The following is a 20,578-nucleotide window of genomic DNA, read 5'->3' as shown; positions in this document are numbered from 1 at the left end:
TCTATATCTGACATAAATATTTCACTCCCCCCTAACAGCTTATATTGAATGCAGAATTCCTATTTTAAATAATCGCTTTTCCTAAAAAAGAAGATTTTAGGGGTCTCCGCCGTTTAGGCGGAACCGGATGTAGTGAGAGGTGAACGCTCTCGCTTAACTTGTAGTCGGTTTGTACAGCTGTTTCACGTTGCTAATATTCTGCGCAAGATGTTATCCACGATTTACATGCAAGGCAGTGATGCAAACTAGCTCGCTGGAAAATAAAGGAATAGTTGTGTGGCTGCTTTTTGGATAAAAAGGGCCCTGTTTCTCCTCTCCCACTATGCGGAGGCTTCACGATACCGACGCTGTGCGTATAGATCGTTTATATTTAATGGAAGGTGGGACGAGGGAGAGGTTGTGAGGCTGGGGACATCGGCTGGGCTGAGGAGAGGAGTGTTAGCAAGCTAGCTGTCGTCGTGACAGTATCAATTATAAGGAAACAGTTACTTTCCCGTACAACAAACCATTGGCTCGGTCATCATGGCTACGAATGGCATCAACTTAACGCCCGGGATGGGAGAGATCATCCAGTTAAACGTCGGTGGGACAAGGTGAGCATCAACAAGCAGTCGTGGATGTAGCTGAAGTAAATGCAGCACTCAAGGTTATGTCCTTATTATATGCATTGTATTCACTCTCCGGGGTTTCTTGATAATTTAAAGTGACCTTAGGCGGCTGTACATCTACAAGGCAATTACTTGTCAGGCATGCCTCTGCCATCTACCATTGTCATGCCTAAGAGTGCACTGACCCTTCATGTTCCTTCTCAGTCTTTGTAATGAATGTGCTATTGTGTCTTTATACTTTAGGTTCAGCACCTCCAGACAGACTCTGATGTGGATCCCAGACTCTTTCTTCTCAAGGTTGATTAATTGGACTATCTTCAAAAACAGATGATGCATGAAAAAGATAATGTCACTTTTTTGCAATGTTATATATTTAAGGAATCAATTGAAGCACTGGGAACACAAGTTCAGCTTCAGAGTATACATTTGGCTGTGTCTAGCAAGTGTTTTAACACATAACGTACATATTTTTTCAGCAGGCTTAAACCTGACAAATACGAAATTTTAATTGAGAAAATTTAACAGGGCTAGACAACCCCCTTGAAAGTAGGCTAATTAAACGTCAAGATTGCTATCAGTGAACGTGCTAGCGTGCTCGTGAAAACCCATAAAACACAACTTGTATTACTTAATTAATGTTAAGTAGTGATGTTATCTCGTTCCTGTCTTGCTTCATACTTTCACTATTCTGGTGGTTTGAAAATGTCAGGGGATTATGCGGTCTGCTATGTATACACTGAGTTATTTAGGTCTGAGGGGGAAACCACTGTCAAAGAGAAATAGCCGATTAGGGCTGGGCAAATACTATATGTCTGTCAGTCTGTCTGCCAGAGCACCTGTCTGCCTGCCTGTCGGTCAGTCTCTCTGCCCCCAGCTGTCTGAAGTGTATAGTCAATATAAAGTCTTTCTTCATACACATTTTCAGACATGCTGATGCAGCACTAATCAGTAGTTCAGAGTCAACACGTAAAAGTCAGTGTGCAAATAAGTGAAAAGGACAAGTCATTGGGTTAACTGGAGCTGTGTGTGTGTGTGTGTGTGTTGTTTCCAGTTTGCTGAGTGGAAGGATATCCACTCTTCGTGATGAAACTGGAGCTGTAAGTATATAGCCTTTGTTGCTCCTTATTGAAAAAAAACTAGGACAGTCTCTGCGGGCAACATCTAAACATTCTCTAAAAGCTTCCAGCAGATAGGACATCTGCTGAAATATGACGCATGACCCTTACATTATATATGTGTGCGTAAGAAGATAAGCTAGGATATTATACAGTTTAAGAAGATATAAAACAAATGTGTCCCACGTACATTTTTTTGTCATCAGTTTTTATTCCCTTTCCTTTTGTTGATTTACATATCTTTTTTAATACAGATTCACTTTTTAAATGATTTTTTTTATCATTTCAATGTCAGTAAGTATGTTTTTCCACTTACAGATATTTATAGACCGAGACCCCACAGCTTTTGCACCAATTCTGAATTTCCTCCGAACCAAAGAATTGGACCTGCGGTAAGAAGACGCTGTTCAGATATGTCACTAAATGTTAACTTAAAAACCGTTTTAACCACAGTTTCACTTAATACTTCTGCTTTGTTTTCTCTGTAGGGGTGTTAACATCAGCGTCCTGCGACATGAAGCAGAGTTTTATGGGATAACGCCTTTAGGTGTGTTGCTTTACTGAGCTTTTTTGAGAAACTGGAGGAGCAGCCTTATTCTTAGCTCAAATAAGTACACGTTTAAACCCTCTGGAAACCTCAAAATGCTACTGTGTCAGATCAAATTCTTTCTGTAGCCAACTTTTCTGTCACTACATGTTAACTTCACCAGGTAGTGTACAGGCTGGGCTTTTTGGGGTACAATTTGAACATCTGTAGTAAACTAACATCATTGAATGATATATTAAAAGGGAAACCTTTTTGTGTAACAACTAATGTTGTTTTGGCTTCAAAAGCCACCTGACCAGGGTCAAAACCTTATTACCGTTGTTTCCGTGTGCTCTAATGTGGTTCAACTTCCTGTTTCAGTCTTTGTAACTTCCCTGCATTGTCTGAGCCTGAATAGGAAATTTACCTTTGTGTAAACGGATCACCTGCTTAAAATCATAATATTCACCGAATTACATACAATACCCTGCAAAATATTACGTACGATTTAAATCACAGACCATGCCCTCAACTCAAAAGCAGTATCGTATCAGTTTAAAGTCTATCAACAGCAAGACTAATTTAGCATCAATAACTACAATCATGCATTCCATTATTTCAAGCAGTGTTTATATTTTGATGTTTGACAGTAATTACAAAAGTAATTCAATGTATTTGTGTGTGTGTGTAGTACGGCGCCTGCTGCTGTGTGAGGAACTAGACCGCTCATCTTGTGGTAGCGTTCTCTTCCATGGCTACCTGCCGCCCCCAGGTAAAGACCTGAAACTCAGTGGAACAGAGAGAGATCTGATTACCCAATACACTAAACATACGTTTCAAGGAAGGACATCAGTTTTCATCACAGAGCAATATAAAAATACAAATCTGCACATCTTTCTATTTATAAATGTCAGTGTATATTATCTTGACAGCCATCCCTGCCCGGAAGTTAGGCCCTGCCTCAGCAGCCCATGGCCCCTCCTCTGATGAGCGGTCGGGTCCAAATGGAGCAGAGGGCTTCACCCGTGTGGGTCCCCCTCCTCACCCATCCCTCTCTGGCTCACCTGGAGCAGACGAAAACCACAAACTGGGTGAGCAACATAGGCTATCTTTTGAAGTGTGTCTAAAATTAAAAGATAAACTATTAAGGGCCTGCACAGAACACAGACTTATGCAAAGGCCATTCCCAAAAGTCAAAATAACCCACATATATGCCCTGTGATTCAGATCCACTCCAAAATACAATGGGTTCTTGGACCATGCTACACCCTTGCACCAAGTTTCTTTGAAAATATCAGTTTGTCCGTAATCCTGCTGAAAAACAGACAAACCAAACTGTAAACATAACCTCCTTAACTGAGATAAAAAATGTTTACAATCTGTAGATTATACAAATGCTTACAGCTGTTGTTTGAAGATACCAGAGCTTAAGCTTCATCTTAGCATAAAAAATCAGGAAGAAAATAAATCTTGCTTTCATATTGCTTATGTCTGAGTTTGTGTATGTTTCTACATGTTTATCTGTGTGTCACATGTTTGTGTGTGACCGTAAGACAGTATAGTACATGTACTGTTTATGCATGTCCACATGTGTGTGATTGTTCATTATTTCTGGATATAATGTGACCTGACACATCCTTTTACTGCTGTCTGAGATAGCCTAGTTTCCCATCGGCCTGCTCTCTGTTGAGGGTGACATAAAAATTGTTAGCTACAATAAACAAAGAGTGTGTGTGCTCTGGAATGATGCAGAGAGATATCAGATGGGTGTTTTATATCATAGAATAAACATCACTGATCCCTAACTGTTTATAGACCTCTGAATCCCTACTTTACATAAAGACAACTAATGAATAACATAGGGGGGAACAAAGGACAATTAATACAAAAGCTGTGTGCTTATGTGTATTTTGTATGTATGTGCAGGTCCTGTGGTTGACCCCAGGAAGGTGCTGATCATAGCGGGACACCACAACTGGATCGTAGCAGCTTATGCTCACTATGTCATCTGCTACAGGTAATACTGCAAAAAACATGGTGGGGCAAAAGTAAAACAATTCTCATCCACTCTACAGCTCATCAGGGAGAGACCTTCAATTATTTATGATACGAAGCGGAAGTCATTATCTGTTGTCTCACATTTCTCACTAAATGCTTTATACTTGTGTGAGTACACAAGCTCTTTGACTCTGTACATGTGAAGTTAAATTAGTGACATATTTATCTTTATCAAAACAAAGTGTAAGTTAAAAAGAAAATGTAATTGAGTTTGAATTGTTTGTTTTTCAACCTGGATGTGCTTTTTCATCCCACCCATGTCCAGCTCTTTCAAAACATACCTATTTGTTCAAAACTGTCCTTGAAATATATATTATAAAACACTTAATTATGGCTCTGTAAGAATAAAAGCGACGTAAATTGTCTGGGTGTGTTCTCACTACAGAATAAAGGAATCTTCAGGATGGCAGCAGGTGTTTTCTTCCCCCTACCTTGACTGGACCATTGAACGCATCGCACTAAACGCCAAGGTGGTGGGAGGCCCACATGGAGACAAGGACAAGATGGTGGCCGCTGCCTCTGAAAGCAACATCATCCTGTGGAGCATACAAGATGGAGGCAATGGAAATGAGATAGGTAAACAGAAGTTACTGTATGTGTGTGTCTAAAAACCACCTTGCTGATTTGTGACCTATTTTCCTACATGCTCGCAAATTCACTTTCATTCCAACCTCTCCACGTCCCCAAAGGTGTGTTCAGTCTCGGTGTACCTGTGGACGATCTCTTCTTTATTGGGAACCAGCTGGTGGCTACAAGCCATACAGGGAAGGTCGGTGTGTGGAATGCCGTCACACAGCACTGGCAGGTAGGAGTGTGTGTGTGTGTGTGTGTGTGTGTGTGTGGAGAGAGAGATGATTGATAAGGGTTTGTTATTCTCCTCTGTGTTTGTGTTTACAGTGAATGAATTCTTCTGATAGGTTGTGGGGTCTCAGTGGGTGTGTGTTAGCATTTGGCCCTTCATTGAATGTACAGTGTGTGTGCTTTCAACAGAGACCCGATGACTTCACAGAACTCTGCACTGATCCTAAGTTCACCTTTTTCTCTTTATGTGTTCAAGGTCCAAGATGTGGTTCCTATTACCAGTTGTGACACAGCAGGGTCCTTCCTACTGCTGGGCTGCAACAATGGCTCCATCTACTACATAGGTACAGTGATGTTCATACACAGGCATACAAACACCTTTTAACACACAGGGCTTCCTATCTATATTCTGCCACTCAGCTTATTGGATGTTGGACAGATAAGCAGAGGCAAGGTCAGATTTTTTTGCGATACATTCTTAGTCCAAACAGTAACATTTATGCAATTTTTGTGTCACTTTAGATCAAAAATCATCACAATCCTGAGCTGGCAAAACTCTTGTTGACTGTTACCTATTAACTTGCCTCTGAAAGAATTGGTCATTCTATGTTTTCATCAAAATTGATTCCATAAAATGCTTTTTAAACACATTAACATTTCCTCCTTTTCATTTCAGACATGCAAAAGTTCCCTCTGAGGATGAAGGATAATGACCTCCTAGTCACAGAGCTCTATCATGACCCTTCAAATGATGCCATCACTGCGCTGTCTGTCTACCTTACACCTAAAACCAGTTAGTACACAAGTGGTTCTCCTTTAAAATCAAAGAACATAATCAACGTATAAACTAGAAATTGTATTCCTGCGTATACTTGTCTGTGTTTTAATTTAGATTCAGCTTGGATTCAACATTAATCCGAGTGACTGACCTGACATTAAAACGTTCTGTGTGTTTGTGTGTGTGTATGTGTTACAATTTCTGTTGTCTCAGGTGTGAGCGGGAACTGGATAGAGATAGCGTACGGGACGAGCAGTGGTGCAGTGAGGGTGATCGTGCAACACCCGGAGACAGTGGGGTCGGGCCCCCAGCTTTTCAGACGTTCACTGTGCACAGGAGCCCCGTGACAAAGATCATGCTTTCCGAAAAACACCTGGTGTCAGGTGAGGAAGGCGCATCATCATCATCATCATCATCATCTCACTGTGTTCTCTGTTATTGAAATCCTCTGCTGATTTTCTGTGTGTGTCAGTATGTGCGGACAACAACCACGTTCGGACGTGGACGGTGACGCGCTTCAGAGGGATGATTTCCACCCAGCCCGGCTCCACCCCTCTGGCTTCCTTCAAAATCTTATCTCTGGAGGAGACGGAGAGCCATGGGAGCTACGGTTCTGGGAATGATATTGGTGAGACTGTTAAGAAGAGATGTAGGAAGATTAATGATTAGTATGAGGGAGGGATGGATGCATTCAAGAGGAAGAAATGGATTTTCTGATACTGTTTGGGAAGGTTTGGGATTGACAGGTACTCAACGTGCAGATATGGACATAGAATAAGTAAAATATTTACTTGATCAAAGAGCCCAAGCATGGACTGAAAGAGACATAAAAAGTGGACATATCACTTTATAAAAAAAGACAAATCGAGTGCAGTTTTATAATCCAATAATGTGAGATAGCAGGTTGATGTGCAGCTAGAGACTGATTGTGTTCCCTGCTCTCAGGTCCATTTGGGGAGAGAGACGATCAGCAGGTCTTCATACAGAAGGTGATCCCCATCACCAACAAACTGTTTGTGAGGCTCTCATCCACTGGAAAGAGGTATAATATTCTCCATCTGTATCTCTCGTTCATCCTTGCTTCTCTGACTTTGTTTTCACTGGAAGGAGGGGGGATGCTTGATTCATTCATGGTTGCTTCCGATTTATAATTTCACTTATCTGTAGGCGGTTTCACATTTGACCTGTGTTAACGTGTGTGTGTGTGTGTGTGTGTGTGTGTGTGTGTGTGTGTGTGTGTGTGTGTGTGTGTGTGTGTGTGTGTGTGTGTGTGTGTGTGTGTGTGTGTGTGTGTGTGTGTGTGTGTGTGTGTGTGTGTGTGTGTGTGTGTGTGTGTGTGTGTGTGTGTGTGTGTGTGTGTGTGTGTGTGTGTGTGTGTGTGTGTGTGTGTGTGTGTGTGTGTGTCAGGATCTGTGAAGTGCAGTCAGTGGATTTGACCACCATTTCTTGCTTCATGGTGCGGGAGTGCGAGGGCTCGAGCCGGATGGGGTCGCGACCTCGACGCTATCTGTTCACTGGGCACGGCAACGGCGGCATCCAAATGTGGGACCTGACCACTGCGATGGACAATGCTAACAAAGGAGAGGAGAAGAAGAAAGAGGGTGAGGAGCGAGGGACAGAAATGGGGTGAAAGAGCAGAGGGTGAACTTAGAAAGGCGTCTTTGTGCAGATGTTGGAAAAGATGAACAACAGTAATGTTAGAAAGTTCCTCTATAGATATTTTTACTCAACCACAAAACTAAATCTAATATTCTGAATACACAGTAGACTCCTATTTCTAAGATTAAATGATATATCAATTATTTATATTTCTTTATCTGTGTACTGACGCTGCTCATGTGTTTCACAGATGTAGGCGGGCCTTCCGAGGAGGAGCTGCTGCAGTTGTTGGATCAATGCGACCTGAGCACCTCCCGCTGCGCTACACCAAATATTAGCCCCGCCCCCTCTGTGCTGCACCACACACGCCTCAGAGAGTCCTGCTCAAGGTTAGAGAGGAAAATCACACACACACACACACACACACATCCATGCATTCAAACGTACACAGAATAAGAAACTATCTGTCTCTAATCCTTATAAATAATGTCTTTTGTACTTTGGTTATCAACTAATATGGACTGTGTGAAGTGTCGCTTGCAGGTCTTACCTGTCTTACTCTTTTATTGTCTGTCAGTCTGCAGTTACAGGCCCAGGAGCCCATTCCTGAGAGCCAGGCTACTTACGGAGCTGTGCGGCCCTACAGAGAGAGCCCCCTGCTGGCCCGAGCCCGACGAACAGAGTCCTTCCACAGCTACAGGTGAAGTTATGTTTTCACACTGTGCAGATTATGTAAAGTGTCACTTCACCCTCACAAAGCCTTTCGGTTGAGATTGATGTAAATTCTTCTATCAAGGAAAAAAACCCTAAGAAAACTTTTGAAAGCTTCTTTTGTGTTTAGTTGGCACAACAAACAGATATCTATTCACTTTTACTGTATAAGGGTGGTGGCTAAAATCTCAAAACCACATGTAATAAGTGAGGATTCAGTCTTCTATGATTTGGAGAACTTTTCCATTACATTTGTATTTTTAAATATTCCAGTGTTTTTTTTTTGCATTCTGATAATGCTCTTTGCATAGGAGCTTGGAAAAACAAAGTTGTCGGAGTATTGTTTGTTTTATCTATCCACCCGTAACTGACTCCATCCATCCATATTCCTACAGAGACTTCCAGAACTTCACCCTGAGTCGAGGTATCCTGGACAGCACAGGGCCGATGTCCACGCAGGGCCCCGTCCAGACTCTCGATGTCCGCCGCTCGCTCTGTGACTTCGGGCCCGACGACAGTGAGAGGAGGGCCTCGGCTCTGGAGTTCTGGGCCTGCCGATCATCCAGCTCCAGTTCTAACACAATAACCGGAGCCACGGCGACGGCTGGTGTTTCTGGGGCGAAGACGGAAAGCGGTCAAGAGTCTCCACGACAACCTCCCGACAGCCCGAATCCCGGAGGTGATGTGAGGCGGAAGGTTTACTCACAGCCAGAGGAGGGAGAGGGGGCGGGATCAGGGGGAGAGGGGGGAAGGTGGAGGGAGTTGTGCGGAAGAGGGGAGTACTAGAAGGAGGCTTTCTGGGGAGGAAGAGGGCTCCTCCAGTCCCCCACCTCTCCTCCGTCACCTCGGGATCTGAAGGGGGTGGCAGCGACTCGTCCTCCAACGCCTCCCCCTCCCCGACCAAACTGTCTTCCTCCACCTCGCCGCGACACAGGAAGCTTGCCCCCGAGCTGTCCAATCAGGACAGCAGCCTGTGACAGTGAATCATCTGCTAGAGGCGTCCTGTAGGTACATGTAGGAGAGGATTCTGGGTATCACAGCAGAGGAGATGTGTGGCACTATGAGCCGTGTTTCATGATGCACGCGGATGAAGGACCTTCTTCTTTTGGGACTCTACACAAGATTCTACCACGCTTTAAATTGTCTCAGGACGAGTCTCCTACACTCTGTCTTCTGAAGAATCGTACTTACTTAAACTTACACCATTTTTAATTTAGGTCGCTGGAACTCAAACATCTGTGTCACACTTTGAACCCAAACATCTGTCATCTGTCTTTCCACCATGATGAAGCATTTCCTCACACAAACGGCATGCCATCTCAACCAGAGCAGGAGTGCATTTCATTTTGGATCTTTTGGATTCAAGTTGTGTCACACTGTCTGCTGGGAACAACTGGAGCCCTACTATCTTACGGGTGAAGAGGTTTGCATTTTTAGGCACAAATCTGATCGCAATTTGCTGAAATCTGCTTTTCTCTCTCTGTGTCGATGTTGTTAACTCTACATCTTAACAAACATAGTAACAACAAAGCACACAAAGGCCTGCATGGCCTGCTATTCTGAAGGGCGTGCTGTTGCTACCTGTTTGGTTGAAGCACAAAGCTGTGATAGGCCACAGATGTTCAGCTTGTATCATTAAGGAACAAATGGAAACAAAACAAGCACAGCACTAATAACAGAATGAGGGTTTCAAAAGATATGTGAGGAGTTTTTCATAGAGTAACACTCAAACAGATAACAAAATCGACAAAGGCACAGTTTCTACTTTTATCAAATATTTAAACTGTTTATATCGACTAATGGGCTGGTAGGAAAGACTTGTTTAGAGCCTCACATAAATCATTCAAGCTTACACCTGCTTTCAAACAGAAAACGAACAACTATTAATTATATATATGGATTTCAATTTACCCTTATATAGAAATGGGTTAAAACCCCTTCTTTGGAGAAGCTAAAACCAGCAGAAGTGATTTTTTTGCGATTATCCATAATCGTTCCAGATTTTAGATTTAGCAAAAGGCCCCTTTCAAAAACTCCTGATGTTATCAAGTGTCTCTGACAAGACCTGAACTCTGTTGTTCCATAAAAATACCCTAAACATGTGACCCTTCCAGGAACCTTGGCAGCTACTTATTCCCTAATGTGAATCCACTTTTCTGCAGACAGAGACACAATGCTTTTGTTGTTAAAGCAATGACACAAAAAGCCAACCGTCAGCATACGTTTTTCAGCTTTGCAATTTGAAGATTATTTACAAAGTATTTGAAAACATATTTGTTAAGTTTTTTTTGGGGGGGAGATTGATACATCAAAGAGATCACACTCAGACTGACGGTGATGGAAAATCAAAAATACAACTAAATCTGTTTTAGTGGTTTTATGCTCTGTGGTATGCAGTACATTATCAGTACAGTCTATTGCCTTTCCTCCTCTCAACAGATTTTGGTACAATTTGTTATCACTGCTCACACAGCTAGAAAACGGTGCAGCCTGTGCAAGATCAAACTATTATTTTTTATATCTAATAGTCTTTAAAGTATCACAATATAACTACACTCAACTCAATACAAGGACTTGGTACGCTACATCACTTTGCTCCAGTTGAAACAGATTTTATGTGTCTTGTTTTTGGATGACTGTTGCAGTGCCTTATTTAACTTGTTCGACGGTTATCAGTGTGTGTTTCATAGTTAAGGATTTAGACCAAAGGCTTGTGACGTCTGTGGAGCCATAAAGGACCTGATCACTCGGCTTGAACTGTCTGGTGATAGATTAACGCCTGGCTGAATCAGAATATATGGTTTATTGAATGGATATACAGTACATATTAAATTATCAACATCTTTGGGTGTAAATTGTACATAATCTTGACCTATATGACAAGGAGAGCTAACAGGTTTAACGGCAGCAACCTTAATAATTGTAGTAGTCATTTTGTGAGCTCAACCTGCTTCTGTTTGTTTTGGATGAGTTAAAGAAACCAGACGAGCTCTTGATCTCTGGTACATTTTGCTAAAGCTGTCGGGACAAATGTACAAATGTGCGACTTTAAAAAGGGTAGATATAGCTAGAAAGAGTTTCCTGAGATGTTGATTATAATTTGCAGAATCAAGCAGCTATATAACATCTTTTTAGTCGATCTTTAGCGTGTTGCTTCATATCTTCATCATCAGGTCCCTGCCTGTACAAAGATGTACATTTTCATACACTAATAACTGTATAAAAAGTAGACATATTCAAAACGAAATCCTAACGTGGATGCATTGATGTGTGATGGTGTGTCGATACTTACACTGTTGTTCATGACATATTGTTAATAATCATATAATGCCTATATTGATATTACCATGCTATCGGACCTAACTGCATTTGCACTTGCACTATTAAGACTAATATTAAAATAAATTGCTATTATTTTCTATAAAAATATATATAGTTTAAATTGTATATTAGCACATAACTGTTTGTCTGTCCTTATCCCTCAGTTCCTCTCTGGCTATGTTTACATTATATAGCAGCCAGATCCTAGCGAGCTAAAAGGAATACATATCTGTGTGTTTAAACTACCGTGTGCATTGTTTTACATTGTTAGAAATGCTGCATTATGTCATAATATTATTTACTGTGCACATCCATGATCAAATATGTTTACATTGAAGCCTCAATGTTCATGTTCATGCAAAGTAGAGATAAACTGTGCTCACTAAAACCTCTCCAAACTGGATGTGTTTTCTTTCTTCCCTAATAGAAGAGACAAGCTGAGGTTACTGAAATATAGTTTTGATGGCAAGATTTTCTCAAGACAACAGCAATTTCTGCTATTTAAAAGGATATCTTTCAAATCTGTTTTAGTGTAAGGCTGAAAATTATAGCATCAGTTTGTTGACTGTGGATGTTCCTTTTTTATAAAAAATAAATACATTAGGTATGCATGTTTTAGCATCAGGGCTATTCTCTTCATCGTAGCTTTCCAAGAAAAAAGAAAAGAAAAATGAGGATTAACTGAAAACATTGAAATACTTACAGTGTGTTAATCAATGAAAATCTTAGTGTTTTTGATGACAAAACTTTGACAAGATTAAATCGAAGGGACATAATCATTTGATGTTAATGATCTTATTGTAATTGGATCAGTTTAAACATTTTTTTGCAGTTTCACCTTAAAAACTAGACTACTAATAATGACAACAGGCTGAAACAAATGCTGGCAGTCACTTTGTTTCATGCGTGTTTGTATGAATAACCTGCCAAAGTGCACAATTTGATTATTTTAACAGTCACAGAGGTGTGTCTGTGTGTGTGTGTGTGTGTGTGTGTGTGTGTGTGTCTCCCCAGCGCTTTCATTTCACTAACCTTCCCGTTCAGACAGTCTCCTCTCCGAGACGCCGTCTGTCGGCATCGTGATTTATGAGTTTAATAAAACGCTGTGTGTGTGTAGCTCAGGGCCATACTGTCCCTTACAATCACTCCACCAGCTCTCTTTTCACAACCTCTCCCTCCCTGCGTGGCTGACAATAGCTGTGAATGCGGCTGTGAATGTTTCAGAAGTGCCCTTGTCAGACTCTTGTCCTTGAGCGAGGGCACGGTTGTTACTGCCAGTTTGTTAATTTCAAACTTGCCTTGATGTTCCCCGAAGGGACGCGGGAGCAAAACTAAATTACTGCTGCACAGTTTTGACGGAGACACCGGCCCTCTGTGTGTTTGTGCTGCTGTGTGTGTGTGACTGTGTGGTAACTAAGTCTCTGTGTTTCACTAACTCAGCAGAAAATAACAGCATTTCATCTGCAGCTAGATCACCATGACCAGCCTGAGGGACTGGGGATATCTCAGTTACAGTAAGTGTATTACCTACTCCTGGCTACATACACAGCCAAATGCATATCAATAAACTCTTAAGTGCAAACAAATAATTGTATTATTCTAAAAGTGTAAAATAATATCTTAACTGAGGTGTCAGAACTATTCATTTATCACAGAGAGGGCAAAAAATAAATAAATAAAAATCCCAATCATTTTGATCAAATACCTCCATTTGTTTTGTTATTGTAGGGTTTACTAAGGTACTTTAACAATTCTATTTACATAATGGGATTTTCTTTAGTTAGTAATCATAAATAATGTTTAAATCAAGTGGGTAGTGGCAATAAGAAAATACAAAACAACATTACTTTACTGAAAGGCATTCTTTAAAACCAGGAAAAGACATGTTACTATGTTCAAAATCTAAGACAATATTGATAGATGATTTATATATTGCTCAACTCTCAAGTTAATCTCAAGTTGAAGATGGAATTGTTTTCTGCTTCAGAGCTGCTGCTTTTTAAACACTGACTTTTCTCTGTTTTCATTTTCATAGGAACACCGTCCTAATGTTTGTACTATCAAAAAATAAAAAGTAGGAAACAAATGTTGCATAAAACAATATGCTAGAATAAAAAAAAGAAACTATACTTGCCATGAAAATGTACATACAAGTTTAACAGATACAGTAAATTGATATAAGAGGAGCAACACATATAGGAATCTATAATGGAGAAACAGTCATGCTGAAACCGTTTGCTTTGAGGAGAACAAATGTAAGAAAACAAGTAGAACTTTCTTTTTCTTGACCATTATTTATAATTTCTCCCAAAAAAAAACACAAACATTGATCAATGAATAATCTATAAATAAGACTTGTTTTGTACAACAACCATAAATAATACTGCCAGTGTAAAAAAGAAATGTTATTATAACAATACAGAAGGCTTAACACACAAAACTCAACATGTTCCTAAATACTGTCTCTGTCATGTTTAGCTTCTGAACATTAAAAAGGCCAGATCTGTGGAGTCCACACAAACACAGAGTTTCATTCCTGCTGTAACACCAACACAGGAAATAGCTGAGATCTGTTTATCCTTCTGAAGCTGATCGCATTCTTGATAAAACTAATTAAGCCACGGATAAACAACACTGAGTCTGACCGCTAAACTATGAAACCAAACACATTCAGCCTCACTACATTTAAACAAGTTCTCTATATAGTTTCTTGTCAATTTAAATCGTACATCAACAACTGATACTGTAAAAAAAATCTCAGGTCGGGCTCTCAAGTTACATCACATAATAACAACAGTCAGACGGCACATCTGTGATTCCCAGCCACATTTTAACACATTAATAATAAAAAAAACTGTTGGCATTTTTTTGTTCATAAAACTAACACCAAGGCCATGTGTCTTTTTACACCTAAAAGATTGCTAGGCACAACAACGTGTTGAAGCAGGAGAGGTGACTGAAACCTTTGATATTATTTGTTTAGATCTTAATAGTGAGAACAACAAATCTGCTTTAGCTGATATTCCTCTTTAAAAAAAATATACTAACAGTTGGCAGGCAGACACAGTAATACAATCATTTACAACCTTCAATCTGGTTCTTCACGAGCGGGATTTAAGATAAATAATATTGTATAAATACAATCCAAATACGGTTACTCATGAGCTATGCAGCTGTATGACTCATAGCCTACACAATCACAGCTGACGGGTTCATATCTGAAGTGTTTTCATGGATGTTTGAGGTCTTCCCTCACTCCAGTTCAGACTATTAGTCCCAACAGGAAGTCATACACTGGATTAGTCTGGGATGAACGCTGCAGTTAATCAACATTATCATCCCCTTCCCATCAGGTCTCTGAATCTGATTTTGTTTTATCATTAAAATTAGAAACTTCAAATTCAAAGCAATTATTGTTTATCAATGGTGAATAACATTTCATATTTCAAGCATTGTCAATTATTGTCTTAAGCCTGGTCTTCAGCTGATACTGAATACGATTTATGTTTTGGTTTAAAACTAGGTTTAAATGGTGACTGTGATACCTGATTAGACGTAGGGTTTCTAAAGATGAGTGTCAGTGAACATGGTGTGCTCCTTTTTCCCAGATCTTAAGGCCTTGATGGCGTCCACAAACTCATCCTCCTCCACGTACTGAAAGAAAACACATTGACAACCTTGAATATTTTAAAATCATCAGTTTCAGAATGTACTGCAAGTGACAGAGAGCAATAAGAGAGTATCCAGCCATTTCCATAAGGAGTAATGATTTCTCCTCGTTAATTTCTGCTTGACCTGAGAGTAAAAGCATCAATACGTAGTCCTACTTTGTTTAATGTTAACAAACCCATTTGACATGAAAATACTTCTGTCCTCACCAGTCCAGAATCATGTCCCATTGGGTTGTCCCAGCTTCCTTCCTCCATCATCAGTGACTTCCTGTCAATCAGCTGACTGACGCTACGGTGCAAGGAATGCTGGGAGTAGGCCTGACCGAGGTCTGTCTGGCTCGGGACCCGCAGGACAGACATGGGGCTGCCCACGATCTTTGTGTCTGTCAGACCCTGAACAAGTATTTATTTGAAATCAGACGGTGATTTAAAAGACCATATTACAAATGATATACATTATAAGATACTGCAAGCCATTTTTCAGTGTAATTTATATTTGATGAAAACAAAGATAAAGGTGAAAAGACAGATCTACATCACTGTCATGGAAACCAATGGCAGGTCGGTATAGGTACAGTTATGTATGGTGCACGAGAAATAAGAAAACTAATTTTTCCTTTAATTACAACTCTACTCAAGAACAAATATAACATTAAAAAAAAGGAAAACTAAATATGTTGTTGCGAAAGTGCAAACGCATCCTTTTTGTGATGTAAATATAGAGGTAAATATGTTCTTGATTCTGTTGTGGCAACATGTATTGATAAATAAATAATGTACTTGGATATAAAGGGAATTTTAGCTGTCATTGTCATAGTATCAGCAATCAACAGGGGGCAGTACTCAGCAAGCTTTGACCCTTTGGATCATACAGGAGAGGAGAGTGAGACAGCAGACACATATGAACCCAATTTAACTTGAGCCAAGCCAAATATAGAGTGTATATTATGATCATATACACATCAACTCTGTATATAAGGACACACCAACAAACGGCACATATCTTACCTTTATAATAATCCATCTTATTAAACACACACGCACACAGACATCCATGCACAAACAAAACAGACATGCGTCGGAGGGCACCCACACCAATTCACAATCCCGTACCTCAGTGCACACAGTGAAGCTTTTAAGTACAACGTTGCTGATCTCAACACAGCCTGCTACAGTGTCAAACTGCAGGGGGACAATAAAATACACATTTAAGGTTTGGTCAGTAAATATAGAAAAAAAGTCTTACTGTGGGACGGTCAGGGAGGAACACAGAGCTGGAGAGGTGTTTAGAGCACAACTCAGGACAGGACCCCTGAGAGAGGGAGGGGCGAGAGAAGATGGAAAGGTAGAATAGGATGCAGGAAAGTCAGAAAAGGCAGGTATAGAAGAACAAAAGAGCAAGAACAATTTAAAATAATGTAAAAGAGAACAAAGACGGAAACGTAAATGAATAAAAGAAACATGCTTAATGAGGGTAGAACTTTAGTAAAGTAGTAGTAAGACTGTAATGGAAAAAACAATACAGCAATTAATCAAACATTGGATAAAGGTGGAGCATCTTGTTTGAGTAGCAGTGTTAGTGCTAGTTATTGGTTATGAGTGATTTGAGGGCTAAAAGGGATGATGTCTTGGAAGTTGAACAATCTTAAATATGTCAGATAATGTTCTACTTCTGAAAAACAGCTTTATAAACCTATCAGTCAGAGTTTGATTTCTGTAAAAACAGTCATCATCCTAGAACAGCTTGCTTGTTGTTTCAGCCCCCTGTACAATCTGCATAAGAGTTTCGATCTGGTCACCTTGCGAGTTAAAGAAATCAAACATAAGTCCTTCAGTTTGATCTCCCCTAATGTTTGTCCTGCTTTAACCTTTTTCTAAACCTCACTACATCTCTCTTTCAGTCTTCTGCCCTTTCCATCACCCAGTCATTGTTCACTGAGCGTCTCTTTCTCCTCTCTTATCTCTCACCGTGTACATCTCTCCTGCAGCCTTCCTGGTCTTCTGCAGCATGACCAGCTGGGGGCGCTCTCTGGCTGAGGGATTTTTCCTCAGGGCTCTAGAGGAGAAAGAAAAAAGAGTTTGTTGTACTAAGTTAAGTAATGCTCAGAACTATGTATAACTGCCTTAATATGCTGTAACCCCTTCATATGCTGCATACTGCATTAGATTACCTTTGGAGCACCAGGCCCAGCAGGAGGGCGAGCAGAAACAGACCCAGCAGAGACAACAACAAGATGAACCACAGCTCAGAGTAAACTGGTGTTGCTGAAAGGCTGACACCCTCTTTACCACTGTCTTCGGGCTCAACCGGACCTGTTAGAGATGAATAAAGCAGTTGCTAAATTTGCATTTGACAACTTTTGACAAAACCTAATGCCATTAAAGTTTCAATTAATTGAAATTGGAAGAAAATGCCATGAGAACAGATGGAAAGAGAGATTCCTGATTCGTTGAGTAATATTCTGATTTGATTTTATACCTGGACTGATTCAGCAGTGTGTGTGTGCGTGTGTGTTCGTGGGTGTGTTACCTAGGCCTGTGGCAGGGCTATATCTGATGGTGGGAGTACTGGCACTGCCACTGTCTGTGGTACACGTCACCTGAAATGACAGAGCTAAGAGCAGAGAGGGAGAGAGGAAGACAAAGCATTACTCATTACCAACCTGTAAGAAAATGTTTTGCATTGAAGAATAACATATATAACATAAAGAAAGTGAACATAATATAGGTTCGTGACGATATTCCTCCCACAAAATGTGTATTTGTCTATGTTACTACCTGGTAAGTGCTTATATACAGCAGGTGTGTTGGTATGTGTAATCTCACTTTTCTGCGAGATGCGTGGAATATAGAGATAGCTGTAGAAGCCAGTGTAGACCCTCAGCTGGCTCTCTGTCACACTGAACTCCTTTAGGTACCCATTCAGGGAGAAGGACTCTGTCCAGTCCAGCCAGATAACTGTCAGGTTGCTGCCCACCGAGAAAGGAGACACATACTGGGGGGCTGGATGGAGAAAGGGAGAGATAGAGAGGGTACACAGAAGAACATTTACATGTGTTTTCTATTTCTTATGTTAGTTGACAGAGTTGAGGGATTGGAAACATGTGTTACCTTCGCTGAGTGTGGTAACTGTCGTCCAGTTGGAGGCAGTGCTGCCCATGTTATTGAAGCAGGCAGCCCTCAGCTGGTAGGTTGAGTATGGCTGGAGACCTGCACAGATTAATCCAGTTGCTTCAAATACATACAACACCGACAGCAACATTATGCAAATATCCTTTTAATATCTGAACAAAGAACTTGTCTGCCTGTGAGTCAGAGCTTTTTAAAGTCTTAAATAAATCTCCCAGGTTGTATTAACAGTGGTTAGTTCAGTCGTGTGGATTCTGAAAGATTTGCGTTTTCTTAATTCTATCATTGTGTTCATTGTTCTTCTTTTTTACTCTAGTTCTGACACTTATGTAAACATGATTTCTATTGCCAAGCATGATGACACATTTCAGTGAATATCTTGACTTTACCTGTCACATTGTAGCCATGCCTTTTGCCGAAAAAAACGATTTCTATCGGTCTTCCAACGCAAGGGAGGGGTACAGGCTGGAGGGGCTGCGGGCAAGGGGATCTGAGATGTAGCTCACAGCTGGAGAAAACAGAGAAAGTGAGTAACAGTGAGAGTTATGGTATGTGTTACTGTTTGTGGAGTCGGTGTCACCCCTTGTGCAAAGTTTTTCATAGGATGAAATACACTTCACCTTTTGTGTTTTCTACTCACCTCTCAATGACTCCATTAGGTGCCAGAGGCTCATCCCACTCCAGCTGCACAGAGCGGGAGGTGAGGGTGACGGGGCGAGGAGGAGGCTGGTGTGCCGGGGGGGCAGCCAGGGTGTGCAGCTCTCTCAGTGGACCCTGGCTACAGCACTGCCATGTGTTCAAAACAGAGAAACAACATCCACATTCACAAACTGTGTGTATTGTTTTTATATAAATCATGCCTGGATACTGTACTTCTAAACTCTCAATAGTTTTACAGTTCATGTTTATTATCAAAGTCATCCTAAAACTAAAAACTATGAAACACACGCCTCCGAACCATAGGAATTTAAGTGCACTGCAAAAGAAAGCTCTCCAAATCTTTGAAGCTTTCCAAACTGGAGACCCCCTTTTCTGTGCAAGATATCTGTAAAATATTTCTAATCGCTTTACTATATGTATACTAGCAATCTTATTCTGCATTATTCTTTATTCTATGTAGCTGTCAAAATGTACTGTGATATTACCTGATAACAGGTGCAGGCCTCTACTCCTACCCAGTACTGGGTGTAAGGACGTAAACCATGGAGTGTCTGCTGATGGGAAGTCCCCTCTGAGAGCTTCATGAAGGGGAAAGTGGGAGGGTGAGATATGTTTAAGTTTTGGGTGGTCAGATACATTTAGAAGGAATGAAAAACAGGAAAGAGAGGGAGAGGAGGGAATGAGTGTGAGTGAACACCGAAAAAGGGATTTGTTGAAATCCACAAAGAAGTGTGTATTTACCAGAGTGTGGTTGTTGTGGTTCACTGAGAACACTCTGTAAAGGCTAACAATCCCGTTGGGTCGGGCTGGAGGGCGGATGCTCACTACTGCTGAGGTTGCTGAAACACGCAGGAAAATAGGTGTGCCTACACCCTCAGGTGGGGCAGGTCCTGTTCTCCCATTGGCCCAAGGACTGGCAGAACGGCCAGCCGAATTCACCGCCCACACCTGTCGATCAGACGCACACATTTAACAGTGAACAATACAGAGAACATCTGAGACAAAATGAAAGCCAGACATACACTTTGTCTCCCATCATTGGAGTTTTAGATGCATTTTCTTAACTCAAAATGATGACCCAGAATTACCCAGAATCCACCAGACCACGGAAAGAAAATAAGTCAATTCATCAGACCATCGATCAAAACTACCATCAGCAGTGAGAGCAAAACCTTTTCAACATGCAACGCAACACTAACATATCTGCATGACAATTACTTTTCACCTTCATCAAGGAGTCACACAGACACACACACACACACACAGACACACAGACACACACACACACACACACACACACACACACACACACACACACACACACACACACACACACACACACACACACACACACACACACACACACACAGTAATCTTATTTGTGTGCCTGTGTTGGGTATAATTAGAGGGTGTACACAGCACAGGGTCAGGCAGGGTGGAGATTTGCATGTGTAAGTCATCTGTAGCCTGTCAGAAGTAGTGCAGAAGGCAGATGGATGAGTCTGAGCTTTTCTGTTGAAAGTGTGTGTCTGTGTGTGTGTGATGTGTTGGTAGCTGTGATGGCGAGTTTCGTCCGTGCACGCCTGTGCATGCAAGTGTGT

The 20,578-nt window shown here is 41.0% G+C and overlaps 2 protein-coding genes and 1 long non-coding RNA gene across 3 annotated transcripts in view; 1 reads left to right on the top strand and 2 right to left on the bottom strand.

The window, feature by feature from the left end:
* Positions 1–197: 197 nt before the first annotated feature.
* kctd3 (potassium channel tetramerization domain containing 3) lies at positions 198–11,909 on the top strand. Its single transcript, XM_063880677.1, is given in 21 exon segments — positions 198–593; positions 852–905; positions 1,660–1,705; positions 2,042–2,115; positions 2,212–2,270; positions 2,941–3,021; positions 3,182–3,340; positions 4,176–4,266; positions 4,693–4,883; positions 4,997–5,112; positions 5,365–5,452; positions 5,785–5,901; positions 6,100–6,195; positions 6,198–6,269; positions 6,359–6,514; positions 6,832–6,928; positions 7,294–7,487; positions 7,736–7,874; positions 8,063–8,185; positions 8,592–8,940; positions 8,943–11,909. Coding segments are annotated over 21 exon segments (2,604 nt in total). The 5' UTR covers positions 198–522; the 3' UTR covers positions 9,174–11,909.
* On the bottom strand, positions 2,450–5,107 carry LOC134862671 (uncharacterized). Its single transcript, XR_010165538.1, has 3 exons — positions 5,018–5,107; positions 4,739–4,843; positions 2,450–3,313 (listed from the first exon to the last, which is right to left on the bottom strand). It is a non-coding gene; the product is annotated as an uncharacterized LOC134862671 (long non-coding RNA).
* Positions 11,910–13,346: 1,437 nt separating the features above from the next.
* The window catches only part of ush2a (Usher syndrome 2A (autosomal recessive, mild)), a 181,106-nt gene continuing 173,874 nt past the window's right edge, over positions 13,347–20,578 (bottom strand). Inside the window, 12 exon segments of the mRNA XM_063880598.1 lie at positions 13,347–15,171; positions 15,396–15,581; positions 16,435–16,500; positions 17,157–17,244; positions 17,360–17,501; positions 17,719–17,802; positions 18,015–18,191; positions 18,300–18,398; positions 18,707–18,825; positions 18,958–19,103; positions 19,463–19,555; positions 19,719–19,925. Coding sequence (XP_063736668.1) covers positions 15,082–15,171; positions 15,396–15,581; positions 16,435–16,500; positions 17,157–17,244; positions 17,360–17,501; positions 17,719–17,802; positions 18,015–18,191; positions 18,300–18,398; positions 18,707–18,825; positions 18,958–19,103; positions 19,463–19,555; positions 19,719–19,925 — 1,497 coding nt within the window. The 3' untranslated portion in view covers positions 13,347–15,081.

The sequence above is a fragment of the Eleginops maclovinus genome, chromosome 4 (genome assembly GCF_036324505.1).
Source record: "Eleginops maclovinus isolate JMC-PN-2008 ecotype Puerto Natales chromosome 4, JC_Emac_rtc_rv5, whole genome shotgun sequence".
Lineage (NCBI taxonomy): Eukaryota > Metazoa > Chordata > Actinopteri > Perciformes > Eleginopidae > Eleginops > Eleginops maclovinus.
This window is presented reverse-complemented; position numbering and strand designations above follow the sequence as displayed.